This window comes from Pleuronectes platessa, chromosome 11 (assembly GCF_947347685.1).
Source record: "Pleuronectes platessa chromosome 11, fPlePla1.1, whole genome shotgun sequence".
In the NCBI taxonomy this organism is placed as follows: domain Eukaryota; kingdom Metazoa; phylum Chordata; class Actinopteri; order Pleuronectiformes; family Pleuronectidae; genus Pleuronectes; species Pleuronectes platessa.
In genome coordinates, this window is record NC_070636.1 from 19,901,362 (window position 1) to 19,920,015 (window position 18,654).

At 39.6% G+C, this 18,654-nt stretch overlaps 1 protein-coding gene across 1 annotated transcript in view; it reads left to right on the top strand.

Annotated features, from left to right (window-relative positions):
- Positions 1–18,654, top strand: part of alk (ALK receptor tyrosine kinase) — a 359,720-nt gene that overhangs the window by 271,402 nt on the left and 69,664 nt on the right. Inside the window, exon 5 of the mRNA XM_053435382.1 lies at positions 1,449–1,582. Within this exon, the coding sequence (XP_053291357.1) occupies positions 1,449–1,582 (134 nt within the window). The remainder of the gene's footprint in view (positions 1–1,448; positions 1,583–18,654) is intronic.

The following is an 18,654-nucleotide window of genomic DNA, read 5'->3' on the forward strand; positions in this document are numbered from 1 at the left end:
AGATGATTTTGTCTTAACCGTGAACAAGATTGTTCTCGCTTATATACTGATACTGCATGTGAGCTTTTCTATACCTCTAAAACACAATTCTCTACTGTACCTACAACAGTAGCCCTGTGATAGACAGGTGATGTGTCAGGCCTCCCACCCAATGTCAGCTGGGATTGGCACCAGCCCCCCCGGTGACCCTCAAACGATAAATAGAGCTGATGGATGGATCGTTCTACTACAGCCTCTGCACTAAAACAGTTTCTCCTTTGTGATTACTGAAAGTGTCACTTCTTATCTTATTGTCATTGATAAGCCAAATGTAGGACAATTTCATTTATTATTGTATTATAAATTTGTTATAGAACAGTTGTTTACTTAAGACACAAAAAAACTAAACCATTTTACCTCCACATACTTCTCTGCCCAATCCTGAAAAACATCATCTGAAATATAATCAAATTCTGTTACTTTATTGGTTTATGTACCCAGTCGATATGGTGCAGTGTATTTTCTATGCGTTTATGATTTATATGATTTAGTGTGAACTTTTTTGTCGGGATTGAGGAGCCCGAGTGGAAACATTGTAAAGTTCAACCATCAACATTCTAAACAGTACTGCAACAGTCCACATAGTGTGGTTATCAGCGACCAAAATATAGCTCTTCTAAAATAACAGTTCACACTTTTTAGCAATTTTTAATGATGCATTCCAACATTCAGTATATTGTGTGTTAGTGTGTGTATGGTTAGCCGCAGCTTTGTTGCCATTTGTTGCTAGCGTAAGTTGTTGTGTAAGGTTTGGCATATTTACTTTTTGGTCATGGAGGCAAGTATTCACCGTATTTTCATGTGTGTCATGACTTGTATGTAAAAGGGAAGGGATGGACAAGAGACAGGGGGAGGGTAGAGAGAGAGAGGGAGGGAGGGGGAGAGAGAGCGATTGTTGATGAGCTCGGAGCCAAAGAGAAATCAGTACAATTTGCTTAATAAAATTAGGGACAGTTGAACTGCACAAAGCCAGCCGCTGGCCGAGGGAGGACAGCATTCACCGCAGGACCGCAGCTTGCCACAACATAACAACTTGACCTGAGTGTGTGGTTGTCTCTCGACCCTCAACACACCTGCTGCCTTTAAAGTCTAGCCGTAGAGCCTCTTCTCCGCACGCTCTATTGAGGCACCACTTCGCACCTGACAATCTGGGGTGAGCTCAAAGGGTGGGCCATGCATCACCAGGCTAAAGAGGAAAGCGATCCCCCCAAAATGGAAGACAACGAGGAAGCCGAGATGACGGCTTCTGCTGAAGCTCTGGACAGTCCCCCCTCGGAAACTTTAGGAGCTCAGTCAGAGCAGGCCTGCGCCACCCTCACCCCCGACCCGCGCCACAAATGTGGTTTCACCTGTCAGCCGTGGTGTTTGATCCTTGCATTGATCCTGCTCCTGCTTTCTCTCTTTGGCAGCTGGGCAGTGGTCACCCTCACCCTGGGCACACATGGGGGATCTCCCTTCCGGCTCTCAGCCAGCTACGATCAGCGGATCCCGCAGGACGACACGGCCACTATCGAGCCTCACTTCACCACCAACTGCACCATGGGTAAGCTGACACATGTCATATCTGTCAGAAATGATTGTGAGGTTTGTTTGGTTACACTTTTGTGTGTATGTGGTTCATTTTGGGAAATATACTATTTTTAGAAAGTGTTATCTGAGGTAAAGCGAGTCCATAAATTATTCACTTTTATTCTCTGTTTCCACCTGTTGCATGGGTTTATATTAGTCATATATTTACAAACTGATATTTTTAAATTAACAAAGCATTTCTCAGCTTGATGACCCCTCAAAGTGCTTTACAGAACATTTTTGCACCCATTCATAAACATATTCGTGCAGTTCATCTAAGTACAGCACTATCTCTATCACACATGGACTGGAGTAGACAGGGATCAAAATGATGACCCCAGTGGACGACCCGCTCCCCCTCCTGAGCCAAATCTGCCCTGGTCAGTGTGAAAGAGAAAGCGTGCAAATTATTATTAAAATGTCCATCTTCATGTGGTGCATTGTTAACAGCTGTTTTTTGAGGACATCTGTCGTGACACAGGCAATCGTCAGAAGCCTTAATTCTGCTCACTCACTGATTTACATTTGTCTTAATGTAGACACATTTTATTTTGATCAAATTTGAGTTAAAAGTCTAAAAAAAGGATTTACCCAGTTTTGTGTGCATATATGCTTTGATTGCACCTCCAAAGATAAAAACTGTTGCATTGGTTTATATTTTTCTGATATTTATAAACTTGCACCACGTTGCACCACAGCCAGCGTTGACCTTTTTAGAGTCAAATTTGACTATAATTGTGTGTGACGTGGTGCTCTGGTTTATCTAGTTTTTCTAATTTATCATTCGATCTTACATAAAGTGGTGTAAACAAGTACAAACTAAGATATTATGTGATAACTCCTGGGAGCCTTTGTACGTTTTTAGTATTTTGGGGTGTTTGTGAGCTTCCTGTCACAGTCTCTGTATATAATGTGTGCAGACTAAATGTGTCTCACATGTCTGCAGAGCCCCCGGGTTGCCAAAGCAGTTTAAACATGTCGAACTGGAAGTGGCTTGGCTACACTCAGTGATTTTTTAACTTCATTACACCATGTTGCGGAGTGAATGAATGAAATGCGTAGACTGCTCCGGACTGAAATAATATCCTTCTCTGTCAACCTGGAAAGCTGCTGAAATTGGATTAAAATAACTAATTCAATTTCCTCCTGCACAACATGCAGAAGCACAGCACCCTTTGCTTACACATTTCAAGTTTGTGTTTCCAAGGAAGTGTGGACAAAACCTTTGTTTCCTCTCAGACAGATGTGTGGTGGGCAGAGTGGTACAAACTGTCACAAAAATCAGATGCTGTTTTAATGGGAAAGATTCTGTACATAGCAAATCATCTTCGTCTTTGTCAATAACACTGCATGATGAAAGAGGGATGATCTTGTGAGTGAGTGAGTTAATTTAATGCTTTGTCTGATGGAAATGTTACCCAACTTGTTTACCACAAGTCTGCTGAACATAAAAAGGAATAATCAAGTAAAGGATGACCAAGAGAAATGCTCCACCAGTAGCTGCTCATTATGGACTAAATTAAATCTTAAAACTGGCAGCATCCTTCAAAGGAGATCCCTACATTGATATAATGATGCTTACACAACATTGTACCACAAACCTCTTACCACAAAATCTTTTACCTGGTTTTGCAGTTATGCATTTATATTTGCATTCAGACTTCCTCAGTAAATGCGCTAATTAGATAGATTCAAGTGTTAAAGAATGCTCTGTAGAGGCTCATGGGAAACTGCACTGAGGTTGTTTTTTTAATCTGCACTACAGAGAAGAACTTACGGAATGAACTATAAAACCAATCTCCTTGAAAAACAACCCTCAGTCCCATGGCAGCTGTTAGCATATACACATTTTCAAGAGGATACCAGAAATATAGAATTATTAAAAAAATATACAGATTAGAACATAGATTATTACGTAAAACTTGGGGCCGTATTTTGGAACTTATTAACGTTTCAAGTCATTTTACACACAGAATATAGAACGTTTAGAAAAGTTTGTTTTAGTTTGTTTTTCCTGTTTTGAAGAAAGTGGACAAACTTCTGCCCCTGGATATAGAGGACGCCTGGGAATATTATTGGCTTGTTACGTGAACAATTGCTCCTCTTCCTGTCAACTACTGTCATCCTCAGTTGCCCTGATTTCTGGCCGGAGATTTTGGGCGGATCACTCGGACAAAGGACTGGCAGACGGACCAGTGTTGTGCAATGTTTCTTTAAAGTCCACTCTATCCCACTGCTTGTTATGCTACATATACTGGAAAGTATTCAAGTGGGCTTTTGATTGCATTTTCCTATAAAACCATACAGAGCTTTTCAAAAATAGGTGATCGTTCCCCAAGGCCTCTTTTTGAATTCAGAGCGATGCGCACAGTGCAGCAAATTTAATCTCCTCACCTTTATAGAGGGTGAGTCTCTTTGAGCTCTGCAACAGTGAACTAGCTTTTATGCTCGGTCAATATTTATTTTCAAATGAAAGAGGAAAATCTTTTTTTCTATGAAAGTTTCCTAGCACTAACTCTGTAAATTCAATTCAAATGGGTCGTACTGGAGGTCGGTTCAGAGCAGTTAGTTACAGGGAACAATTCATCATTTGATGCAGATGAGTTTCTCACAGCTGGCCGACCCCAGCAACCTGATAAGTAATCGGCAACCCCCGACTTCCCCATAACATGATTTGGTTTTGGTTGTCAAATATTTAAATAAATGTGTGTGAGTGTGGAAAATGGAGAAAGATAGGGTAAGTTATTAAAAGGACATGGATAGGGACAATTAAATGCAATAAAATGCACCATACTCCATCGAGCTTGCATGCACATACATCTTGTATTTCTTTCTTCAGCTCTCAATTATGAACTTTTGACATAAACTTTGTCCAAATCTTGAAACCAAAATCTATATTCTAATCTAATAGTCATTCATAAAGTGAGGTTTGAGGGAGCAGTCACTTCCCCAAACAATCACCAGAATAATTTGGCACGAAGAGAAAAGCTTCTAACAAAAGTACAAAACACACAAAAACACAGAAAAACTAATCTGCATCAGTTCCACTACAGCATTAATGATTATCCAGTGATTGTTTGCGTAACTGTCTCCCCTGTCACTGCAAGGACGGAGCCGAGCAGCCGTTATTGCTCATGCAAATCCAGCCTCCGTTGAACAGTGTATAATTGTTCTCTGGGTTCACTATGTTCCTCTTTACCAGGCGGCACATAAGCTGTGGCTAGCAGAGAGAAAAAAAAACATGCAGACGTGCCGTGCTCTCCTCAGGCACCACCTGAGTCCCCAGCACAACACCCACCACACACATCCCACGCCCAAACTAAGCCTTAATCCGTCTCGGCACACTCACCGTGCAGCCTCACCACATTTCGCGGTGTTCTAAACCTCCCCCACTTTCCCCTCTAGCACCTGTCACAAGGCCGGGCTCAAATTACCACTCTTCCTACCTTGCTCAGAACACGAAGCCAGGCTGTTCGATTAAGACTCCCAGACTAAATCGCTGGCAAAGGCAGTTATTTGCTTTATTTGTCCCAGTACTGTAAAATTAGCTAATTGGTGCCATTAATCTTGTTGATATAATTTGAAGTTTTAATTTAGGCAAGTATAATTCTGTTGACAAATAATGTTGTTTTTTTTCCAATTGAGGAGGTTGCTTAACAGATTTCCGTGAAGAAGCATCATTTGGATTCCCAAGTGGTAATGATCTGTTTTTATACAAAGCTTTTCTCAGCTTGATGACTACTCACAGTGCTTTACAGTTCAATTTTGCACCCATTCGTACACATAGTCATGCAGTGCATCTAAGTGCAGCACTGTCTCTTTCACACATTGCTCACACACTGCTCTCACAGCCATGCAGGCAGAAATGTAGCGCTTCAGTGTCAGCATGCGGAATAGGGGTAACGAGGGATCAAAATGTGGACCAGCCGCTCTCCCTCCTGAGCCAAATCAGCATGATTGAGAAAACATGCTCATAATTAATATAATTTCCATCTACATGTGGTGCGTTGTTGACAGCTGTCTTTTGAAGATGTCTGTCATGACATATGCAATTGTCACAAGTCAAACATTTTCCACACTCACAATTGTCTTTACCTAGATGAATTCAGTTTGATCACATTTGACAGAGACAATGTCCCTTTCCTCCCTTTTAGTTGTTTGCTTGAGCAGAGAGGTGGCGATTACTCAACCCAGTGAAGTGTGTGGAGATATAGTCAATACAGGAAAAATAAATGGAGGAGTGTCTGACTTCTTCCTCCATACCCCTCCACTTTAATTAACTCATCAGTCACAGGGCCAACGAGCAATCCAATTTGTTGCCCCTAAAGTGACTTGTGTGGCTGCTTCTGTGGTGCTCATCCTTCCCGACAGGATGTTAGAATCCCGCCTTCTACCAGTATTTCTCTGATGGTTGTGGCATTGCTGTACAGAGACCTAATTATTCAAGAGCAGCAACTCTGTCGCTGGCACTTTTCAAATCCTACTGTCTCACTCCTGGAAGTAAACAGAGACTAATGTGTTGACTGACAAGCTCATTACCAGATTGTGTCAATAGCAGTTTTGACTTTGCCTCTCTCATTGTACTGTGGCAAGGCGGAAGGTCACATTCGCCTTTGCAGTTATAAAAATGTTTGTCCACTGAAGAGGATTTTCGGTACTTGTGCTCATGCATTACCCTGCAAAGTGTCGCAATTCATTTTTCCAATTGGCGACAAGGCGGCGGCAGTGAACCCCCGCAGGAATGTGAACCAGTGACCTTCCCTTGCCTACCCCATTTCCCTAACCATTACACCATGCTGCTGCGGGCCCCTAATGGAGCGTTACAGCTAGTCTATACTTTGCGATTAGGTACACAGCAGAGTGAGGGTGTCCCCAGGCCCATCAATCACACACGGCCCTGTAGAGGCAATGAGGGAAATGGGTTCAGAGAAAGCCGGTGGAGTGGACAGATTGTTGGACATGTGGATGGATGGCTCAGGTGATTTGGAGTAAAAAGCCGCTCAGTGTCATACTCTGGTGCCGGGGCTCTGCTATACATACACAGAACATCTCCAGCATGAGCCTTTAATTTAATATCAATTGACTGCATGAATAAAATGAATTCATCCCTGGAGTTTGTGTTATTGGATAAAAAGCCCAAGGTGATAAAAAAATACATATTTTTGACAGAGATAAACCCCCCGCACAGTCACAGCAGAGAGAGGGTGCTTATGAGATGAAAATAATGTCAGAACTCAAGCAAAAGGTTTTACTGATGTCATACAGTGACGCAGTGGCCTGTAAGACCGAGCAATAAGAGGACAACTGATTTCATTGTTTCCACATTAGCCCTGTCAAGAAACATCAGCTCTGCCAGTGCTCATAGATGTGCACGTGGGGGGACTGAAACATGTTAATCAAGTGTAAACAACTATTTATATTAAATGAATTCTACTTGGAAAACTTTCAGTTACAGGCTCAAACTGTTGCCTTACAATCGATATTCATTAAAATGAATATTCACTTGATAGAAGCCTCTGGGTTAATCTACCTCCACCAAGGAGATTGTGTTTTCAAACATGTCTGTTTGTTTGCCAGCAGTGTGTGGGTGTGTGCGTGTGTGGGTGTGCTTGCATGCGTGTGTGTGTCTATCTATAGTTACGAGGCACACATTTTATTCAATACCATCATTGTGAAGACATTTAGGCCGGTCCTCAAAAATGAAATGGGCTGTTTGAGGGTTAAGTGTTGATTTTAGGGTTAGGCGTTTAGGTGTGATGGTTACGGTTAGGATAAGGGGCTAGGTAATGCATTATGTCAATGAGTGTCCTCAGAACTATAGAGAGACGGGTTAGGGTTAAGGACTAGTGTGTGCACATGCTGTGCTTCCTCATTTAGAGAAGAAGTGAGAATCATTTTTCCTGATCAATTACACTGATATTTAATGTTGTACTGAAACTAAAAATATTAGGATTCACCCCAAAACTCTTGACTGTGACAGGTGAGGCTCTGGAGATGTAGATGTCCGTTCACCAGATAGAAGGTGGTTCGATCCCCGGATCAGTCTGCATTCTGAAGTGTCCTTGGGCAAGATACTAAACCCCTACTTGTCGGCTGTGCAGAAAAAGCATGAATGGTGTGTGATAGAAAAAGGGCTGAATTGACGCACTGTATGAGCATTAATAGGTGAATTTGATTTGTACCGTGAAGAGCTTTGATTGTTCAATTAGACCTAAGTGTTATATAAACACCCGTAAACACTATTTATATAGTGTAATACATATTATTGTTTTGTGGACAAAATGCTTAGAATGATCACTCAGGAAATGTGGTAGGATTTGCAGGAACAGTGTATTCCGAGTAAGGTACTGAAAAAAATAAGTTTAGAAACAGAGCAGTGCTGCCCTCCACCTCTCTCTCTGCCCCTCCCCAAGCTGTGAGTTAACTTTTCTTCACTGAAACATTAAATGTATTCTCAACATATGAAAATAATATATTACATCTACAAGCAAAATGTGTTTCCACCTTTGCCAAATGAATTGTACAATAGGTCATGCTGACATTTTAATTCACCGTTAAAGCAGAAGTTAAATTAAAACAGGGCCAAGGTGCAGGCCCCTTAGGAAATAAAATCCAACAGTGTTCCTGCAGAGCAAGTGATAAAATGTATATTTCTCTCAATAAAAACATAAATGCAGTTAAATATAATGTTTAATTAAATTTAGGGCATAAGAAACAGATGTGAAGTCAATTTCATCTGTAAACTAAAAAAGAAAACAAACTAATGCTTAATATAATAACTAAGCCCTTTTTTATTGTAGAAGGTGTAATTATACTATTTGTGAAATAATGATGTTTAACAAGCTGTTTATGGAAGCAGATACACTTCCAAAGTATCAGAAAGTACCATCATTACGTTCACGGCACGTTGAATTCAATCAAGACAGACCAAGTGCACACATTCATAGATATCAGTCCTCTTAGTATACCTGCTTTTTCTCTTCAAAATCTCTGCATTATTTCTTATTATTTCTCTGCAGCAATTCGCAAAATGTCAAAAACATCTCCCAATGTTAAAGAAAATGACAAATAAATCCTGGATCCTTAATTGAATCTGCTCTAAAGGGGAATGCGTTCTTTCTTTGCCTGCACCTTTCCACCAAGTTTTAATAAAAAGTATTTTTTGCGTAATTCTGTAAAAGGCAATGAAAACATAACGTCCTCTTCGGAGGTAAAAATCTATGTTCCTATTATTTTCAAGTCCTTTCATATTTTAATTTACTGTTTACTTCCTCTTCTGCAGAAAATCGATATGCACAGTGACATTCAAATATTTTGTAAAGAATATAGGCTTTACAATGCATGCCCCTTTTCCACTGGTGAAAAAAACCAAAACCCACAAAAAACAGCTTTTGTCGATCAGTATTCACTCCTGGGTCAAATGAGTCTGCAGAAAACACAGGTTTTTACTGTCTATGGCTCTGATCGACAGAGTTGGAAAAGTGACACCTTGATGTACACACTAATTTGGCAAGACAGGGAGGTGAGAGAGCACCTTAGTTGTGAGTGCGTTTGTGATGTTGAATGCGACACATGGGAAGAAAAGACACAGAAAGGCAACCTAAGTATTTCTACAAATTTTTGTTTAAAAGAGGTATTTATTAGTTCCATACACAGGTAATTTTTTTCAATTCAATCATTCGTTGTTTTTTTAATCTTTTCTGTAAGTGTTTAACTTACTAGGCCTGGATTAAAAGAACAGAACCAAAAAGGAATTTGATCAGATACTTTGTTTCACAAGAGCATTAGGGTAAGTACGTTAAAAGGAGGACCTCTTTAATTTTAGGCCACAGCCTTTAGGAGCCATGAGGGAAATCAGCAGTTCTCACCTACCTGCCAAATTTACTTCAAGGTAATTCGCTGGGTAATGTTTTGTCTTTTTACTGCAAAGATCTATTGATCTTCTGATGTCACTGGACACTTTTTTGTCCCTTGGAAACATGATGGAGGTCACAGTGTTATCCCAAAGAGAATGTCCAATTCCAAAAGAAGTTGAAGTGAAAAACACAACTCATCAATTAACAGATAATATAACCTGCCAGGAAAAAGCCCTATGCGGGGCTAAGCCTCATCACATTCTACCTCTAATCTCTTGCCTTAGGCCTTTCCCCGAGCAGCGTCCCCTCAACACAAACTAGTTTTCTGTTGCCGGCACTTTTCCAAGGCAATCTGGCGGTTTCATTTTAAGATATTGAGCAAGTGTTAAATGGCCCAGGGCACCGAGTGGAGTGTTCCCAGCATACACATGCCAAATGGAACAGATGTCTAAATCAACCCTGACCTGGCAGGGAGGAGAGAATTTCTGGATGTTATGCACTTAAAGCATCATTGAATGGAAATCAGTCATAAACACACAGTAACCTTAAATCTCATTAGATTCTGAAGGGGACACATTTCCCTGCATTAAATGTTTAGATGAAATAATGTTATATATAATTTGATCTGTTCATTAAGTCGCTTTTGTCTATTTGATTGAAATGACAGGCTTAACAATGTTGTATATTATACTTACTACGTAGCATCAGGAGGTTTGCTGTATAATTTTTCCGTTGGTTCCATCTAAATAAGTTTACAGAGATATATAGGGGCTATTATAGAAATATTATTCTACGAGCTTTACTTCCCTCAGTCTTCATTTGCTATTGTGCACCTGCATATTCATGCAATTATCCTATCAGCCGATCATGTGGCAACCGTTTAATGTATAACTGCTCAGGAACTTCAATTGAAGATCGTATCGTACATGAGGGTGAGGAGCAATGTGATCTCTGTTTCCCAATGACAAAATCTGGGACTTATGCCAGTGGCAACCCATTGTGACATTTGTGAATTAAGATTATGAAGCCCCAGATTTGACATTGTTTCGCCGTCGCCCGATTGATAATTGATAACAAAAGCAACCATGTTTGGATGAGAGGGTGGAGCTGGGATGGAGCAAAGGGTGGAACTGGCTGAGAGCTCAAGGACCCTGCACACCCACCTACATAAGCGACAGGACAATGATTAACAATGTTGTAGCTTCCATACATTGAGGTAAACTTTATTGCTTAATGCTCATTTCATAGTACCTGAAGCTACTGTGTGTAGTTTAACATAACGTTAACTAACTTAGTGAGTTTTATCAATGTAACTCCTGACATTAGGGGTCTAATGTGTGGCTATTAACAATAGACTTTATATAAAGAGGCTGTGACAGTTTCCTGTAGATTACAATTTAACGCTAATGGAATGTTAGCAGTATTACAGATTACTTTTAAATATTCACTCTCAGATACATAAATAAAGAACAGCTCAGTTTGAGTATTTGTTTTAGGTCCTCTTTATTTCGCTAGTGACGACCGGCATCAAACATCTTTTGGTATTATTCTTTCTTTCTGTTTCAGTTTATTCCTATTTAATGTAAAACAGACAGTTAAACTAACAGCTAAACTAATGTAATGCTGTTTTTTCAGATAGCTGTGGAGCTCATCTACTGACAATACTGTATTTTGTTTTCTCCATGGCTTTATTATGACACATTTATCACCATTACACAGTTTTTTCCAACCCTGTTTTCTCTATGTTCTGGGTCATCGGTGTCAGCAAATGTGTGACCATTTCAATGTCAACTTAATTGTCAATTCTGACATACATGTATGTACAGGACATAGACAGGATTGAAATGCAGTTTCCCTCTGATCCCCGGTGTAAACATAGAAGAAGACAGAACATATAAGTATGTGAAAACAGAACAGATAAGTAAGCAACCAAATATGTACTCAAAACATGACATAGTATGCAGTTATCAGGCAAACAGTGGATAGGATGATGGTAGTGCAAACCGGAATAGTGCAAAAATGGATCAAGACTGTTCATCTATTTGCTGTGAAATGCTAATGCTAATTCATTTTTTAGATTATTTCATCCAATTCTTGTTTATGGATACAAATTTTCTTCATCTTTCTGTGTTCAATGTGCATCAAAAGTATTGATGACTCGGTTCACGTTTGCTGGTGGCCTCTTTAGTTCATATTTGATATGAATTTAACAATAGCAATGTGCAAAGTATTGTAATCAAATAGCATACAGCGAGTAATGCTATTCATATGAGTGAATTTGGTAATTATCTGACTTTTGATTTAAAAAAAGGATGAAAATACCTGCAAGATTCAGTCTCAGCTTTTAGGTTGTTTCTTATCATCAAATTGCTGTAAATAATTAAGCAAAGTGTAACCAAGCTAACAGAGGTACATGCTTATGTGAACGTTGGTCTGAGCGTGTTAGCAATGCTGATGTCAGCATTTAGCTCAATGCAAATTTGCAGACTCTTAGTCTAAGGCTACATGGAGCATTATAGCAAGTCACTTCAAAAATTTCAATATGTTCATGGTGGAATTAAGTAAAATACTTAATTCTACACAAAATCATTTACTTTATGTCAATGAAAAAATCATCCATTGGTTTGTAGAATAGACATTAAAAGGTATTTTTTGCTTCTGCCCATCTGCTCTTGTGTGTGCCTATTTCTCTGGAGCAGTGATTATGACAGATAGCAGTAGTGATTGGGCAGAGCTCTGACCAATCGAGCGTGCCTGTGTGCAGTTTATTGAATTTATGAGCAAATACCTCTTGTCCTGTCCACTGTCCATTGGGAAGCTCGGCTGCATTCGTCTTTAGCATCGCAGCCGCTGTAATTCTCCATGAATATCCCTGGATTCTGCCTACACTATGCCGGCAGGGTAGAGGCGCAGCCCTCTCTTAGGCCCCTTGAGGTTTTTACCCCACGACAGAGGAAAGCACCTCATTACAGCATGTAAGATTAATTAATAAAAGCATTGAATGTAAACAAATTACTTTTAAGTACTTTTAAATGAAATGCTAGACTAAGTCAGGTCTGTTAGGGTCTTTTTTTTACTACACTACACTTCTCTGTGTAGTTTCCTCACTGTCTGATTCTCTTTCCTCCCACAAAGCACACGCAGATCTCCAACCAGGCAAATCTTCAGAGGTTTCTTTGTGTTTTACCCGAAAAAAAACGTGATTGAAGGTTATCATTGACATCCTTGTTCATCTGTAGCCATTTTTACTTTCACTACCCTTTACATGACTCCAGCTCAACTTTAAAAAGTCTGTGTTGAAATCTCCAACAAACCATAGCGAAAGATCATATTCAAATGATGAGACAAACTGCTTTGCATGATCTGATGATATGAAACAGAGAGTGGCAACTCTATCAGTTGAAGCTTAAAACATGATATGGATGATGCAACGAGGCAAATATACTCAAATGTTAACCATTTCTTTGTTCTTCTGCATACATGAAAACGTTGGTACCCTTGAAATTTGCTTAAGTGACCACACAGCACAACCTATATTTTACCACTGGCCCTCTTTCCTTGATTTAAATGATTGACAAGCTCAACAGTTGTTAACCTCCTTAAATGTTTTATTCAAGGCTTTCATCACTTTTTTCTTGATTTAATACAATGTTAAGAGTGCTGAACACACTCCCGTCTTTGGACACCCGCCTATTTTTTTAAGCATAGACTTTTGGCTGTCCTTTTATTTCTATTTGCTGACATTTTTTCCCTGTTGATCTTGTGGGTGAAGTGTAAAGTGCTTTTTTCCAGCGAACAGACGACTTGAATAAAAGTAGAAAAATGAGTGCAGCTTGGCTTGTAATCTGGCAAAAAAAATTGGCCTTCTGAAGAGGAAAAACTAAACTTGAGTGAAAGCGCGTCTTTAAAACAACCTCGGCTGTAATTAGAAGATGAGATAAGAAAGCCTTTTACCTCAAGCAATTCAATTTAAATTGTTAATTTGAATTGTTCAAGTAACAAATGGCTTTAATTTTTGTATATCAAGTGATAATTAGGCCTTCTTGTGCAATGAATTATACTGATGACTTGATAAAACAGCACAAGAAGTATTTGCAAGACATTAGGGACATTAACACTGTGTCTGCTGTGTCTGTTCATGTGACAAAATTGTATTTGTACACAGAAAATATGTATTTTCAAATCTAACTCCAACATGTAGCAAAAACGTTCACCCTTATTTTAGGAGCTGTGGGCGGCTGTGGCTCGGCAGGTAGAGTTAAGCAAAAGGGTGGTGGTTATATCCGCGCCTTTTTAGTCCTGATGCCAAAATGTCCCTAAGTAAGATGCAGCAGGCACAGGCAGGACATACTGTAACGCCGGCTTTTCACCAGATGCTCTCTTGAAATGTGTGTCTGTGTCTTCTACGTGTATGGCACTGCTTCTTCATCCCAAGATATTTGTATTGTTTCTGTTTATTTCTCATTTTGCGTCCTTCATCGATGTAATCAACACACCCACCGACATCTGCATATTTGGACAATCCTTTTAGTTTTTACTATAGGGCCAGCACAAGAAACTACAGAGAAATTCGGAGGCATTTACGTCCTTGCATACTGCCCCTCCAGAGAATGTCAGGAGATTATCCATAGGTCATTGCATGTCTAAAAGCAGCTACACTAATCCCCTGATTGCCCCTAATGGCTGTTCTGGTAGCTTGTGAATTAAAAAAAAAAAAAAAAAGCAGCTTCATATAGCACTGCTGTATGAATGTGTTTGTGAATGACTGAATGTAGCTTGTACTGTCAATTTACCATTTACCTTATCATGTATTGTATAAGTGATCACTCTGGACTCTTCATTACGAAGGGTAGTATGCGTTGGAAGCAGCCATTAACATCTACCATTAAGAATGATATACGGATGAAATCTTATATCTCTGCCTACTGAATGTCACTAGTGGCAACACCAGCTTATACAGCATGTATCAATAGCCCTTATACTGCATGTTCTAAGAGACTCTTGTTCAGCTATGTGTTCATATTTTACCAATTATTCACTGATTGTCAATCTTACTGAGCAGAACATTGCACACTAATGGGACTGGTGGCTGGTGAGAAGTAGAGTGAACAGAAGGATTTCTGTCTCAGAAGATCAAATATTTCTCTGTAGAACTGCAACCCTGGCTTTGAAAACCCAATGGAAAGATATCATTTTAAAGTGAAACATATCTGTCATGAACCCTACAGAGCTTGTAGGCAGTAATTAGAAACTGAGTCAGTTACTGTTTCAATTTTTCCATAGAGAATGTTATCAGAAAGAACAACACAAACATAAAGGAGGCTGTATTGACACTCAAGTATGTTATTGGTTGAGAGACTGTATGCATCAATTAAACGTTTTTTGTCCAACAATATTTCTTTTAATCCAGCCTCTCTGCTGATCTTTGAATAGGTTTGCTTGGTTGCTGGATGAAAGGTTTATTTAGTTCCTTGTCTGCTGGGTTTATTATCTCTTCCTTCACTTCTGAACATTTGTCATTTACACCTTTAAGAAATAATCGTTTTAAAGCTTACAAAGGTTTATCAGGTGCAGTAGCTTACAGTTGAACTAAATGAGCTCAAACGTGAATGCTGTACTTTCCGTTTAAGCTGTTATTTATCATGTAGGTGAATGAAGCAAAAGTGCCTCAACAGTTGCATGACAATTTCTCAATTTATATCACTGCAGGTTAGGGCCTGACAATAAAACATAATCAATATTTATCACAGTATAATTGTCAATAGCAATGTAACAAAAATCAAGTATACTGTATCGATTTATTACTTTGTGTAAGCACAGTGAGGATGTTATAATACATAGTTTATCTTCCTGAGATTTGTAAAACGTTCATCAAGTGTTTGTCATCCTCTGCTCAGACAGTTAAAAACCACAACATTTACTCAGGAGCAAAAATCTGTTTTCCCTGACTATTATCACATTCTTCCACCAAGTTTCGTGATAATCTGTTCTGCAGTTTTTGCTGCAAGCTAATAGACAGACAATCGCAAATGAAAACATGTTATTTCTTAACTGTATCCAACAAGCACCTGTGTTTATCTATTTTGTAACTGCTGATCCTTCTTCAGTCAGCTGTCTAGCTCCTGACCGCTCATACATCTTTACCTTCACAAAGACAAACCAGCCCTCTGAGCACACCGATAACAAAACTCACTCGCTCCTACAGGCAATCCATTCTACACTGACCCACTTGTTTTTACGATCCGACAAATAGGATTTAAGAACTGCGGTAGGCCAGGAGGGCAGCGGCCATGTGTGGCTGCACTTATCTGCTCCTGTAAGATTAGAGTTCAATAAAAAAAGCCACTTTGATGCATTCTACTCCACTGTCATCAGACAGAGACGAATCGATACATTAACATACCTTGCCCAAAGGTCCCGGTACTTTAGATAACTTTTCTTTTCTTTTTTGATAAATCGTGGCGCTTGCGGTGTCAACATTATACAAGAGGAAGCCCCTGAGCACAGAGAATGCATAATGCATCTGTTGAACATGACTACCTACACATAGCAATAGCAAATCTTTATCCACACAGTTAATCATAAACAAACAAGCCTCTGTCTCACTCTCATTTGAATAAAATGGTATAATCTGCTTTCTTGTGTAAATGTTGGCTGTGAGACTGTACGTGCATGTGTGTGAGAATATGCACAGTTCGCTCTTTACTTTGTAAAGCGTCCTGAAAGAAGAATCATAATGTGAAGCAAAGCACTGACGAAAAGGGGCATTCATTAACAAAGTCATCTACTCGGTCTAATATGTTTTCAAACAATTTTAACTGGATTACTCACTGACATGTTAATGTGGCTCTCTGCAGCCATTAAGATCCTGTAGTGCAGTAGTGCACTGTGGGAACCCCAGACTAATGTGTTTGTGTCCACAAAAAAAAAATGCCACCCCCTCTTTCTAATCCACAGAGTTTGGCTGCTAGTTTTACAACTGGGCCTTAAGGTTTATTAACCACTGTGATAAAAAAGGAGTGAAATTTGCTGCAAATCAGCCACAACTATGAAAATGTATCTCTCTAGTACCTGATAATAAGACAATAATTGATGTACAACTACCATGCGTCAGAGGCAGTTACTACTGTAGGGTAATCACTTGAACCTAGTGCTTTATTTTGGAAATGAAATATATTGTATATTTTCAGAGCAGGTAATGAATTAGACTTTTGCTTTAGTTACAGCTGACAACATATATTTAATTGCATCTATTAAACCCATGCATGCTTTTTTGTGAAATGGATTATATACGGGCTGATCTCGATTTCTATTTGCTTTGAACTTGCATGAATGAACACCTTAATTTATCTATAATAGGAGCTTAATTGGGATTAGACATTAGTACATTAATCTTCTGGTTTCGGGTTGTTCCATCCTGGTGTTTGTCTGGAGCCTAATAGTCAAGTCCCATAACAAAAAAAGTCATGATACAGTAGTAATCCACCTACTAATTCCACAAATGTCTGTCTATTTGTTAGTATGTTGAATGCATCGCTCGCAAACCATTCAACCTATCGGCTTCACACTTGATCTGTGCACTGTAAATGGCTATGGGAAGTGCACGGCAGAGTTTGGTGCCATTTGGACACGCAATAAGTTCAATATTAATAAAGGATTGAATGAACAGGCGACCAGAGCTCTGTAGCAGTCAGTGAGAGCGGGGCAGCGTGCTAATAGTCATACTGCAGACAGAGACATGTCTTCTTTATTGAATACAAAATCCTCATTGCAGATGCACCAGGTAGGATGAACACAAAGTATTTAACTCTGCACCACAGACTGTTTATAAAAAGCTCTGCACACAACGTCAAGCACACAAACAATCAAAATTGACAGCATATTGTAGAACTGTTTGAGGAAGACGCATAAAGGATAAGGAATGATTCTGAAGTAGCTTGGGAGCATTAACACAGGACAAGAGAACATAACATTACAACAGGCAGGTTTAGAATTAGCATTGAAATGATCAATAGTGTTTGATATTTGTTTGTTTCCTTCTGCGGCATAAAACTACAATAGTTTTTTGTGTTGATTTAGGTACTGCTGTGAGCCTGTCACCCTAATGCAGTGTAAGTCTGACGCTAAGAAAACAGAAAAACAGAAATCATCATGTCACACGAAAAAAATTATGCAAACTGAAACACAGGAGACAGATTCATTGGAAACATGGTAGGATCAGTGTAGCACTACAGCTCAGCTAACAACATTTGCTTGTCGCTGCATCTCCTGTCACGGACTCCGCGATATCAGACTTCCGACTCCCGGGTTCATTTGAATGGAGGAAAAAAATCTACATAACACAGATCAAGGACAAACTACAGTAAGCAGAGCCAGTCACTAATGATAAGAATCTTTTTTGTGCTCTGTGGGTGAGGGGATAAACGAGATCCCTGTCAGCTGACAGTTTTTACCCTCTTTTTTGTTCTCCCTGCTGTGATCAGCCTCTGATGGTTAGGCTGAAGGTGTGCAGTCAGTTTCCTCAACCTGGAGATATCATCTCTCTGATTTGCATAGGTATGCAAATGTTCTAGGTTCCAATTGAGTTGTTGAGGGACCGGTGATATCAGTTGGTGCGTGCAAGTATGTGTGTGTCTGTCCATGTATGTGTGTTCCCTCCCCTTCTGCTGCCTACTACAGTATGTAGGTCATTGTTTTGCTGCCTGTGTTCCTTGTCTGATTGATATGTACTGTATTCAAAGCCAGATGCATATGCAGTCGGGGGCCAAGTTATTTATGATGCTACAGGGAGTCTGCTGCTGCCGTACCAGGTTTACAGGCAGGGGTTATATTAGCCTTGTGTCATTGACTGATGTACCTTCATGTAGTAACTGTATATTGTCTACTGTTCTGGGTCCACCACATACAAGTAGTGGTGTTCAATTAACAGACAAACAAAACAAAATTCTCAGCTTCGAATGTATTTTGTTGTTGAGTTATGTTTTCAGATTTTGCATGTGGCGTGTATTGATAGGAAGATTTGAGTGCTATGAGGACACATGCAATATTAATTGGGATTGAATAAACATGCGTCCAGCACTCAGTAGCAGTCAGTGTTTGAGAGAGTGGGGGGGCAGCCTCTGGACCGTGTTTAGGACATCTCACTTCACTCTGCACCATTGACTGTTTATTCAAACCTTTGAACACATGG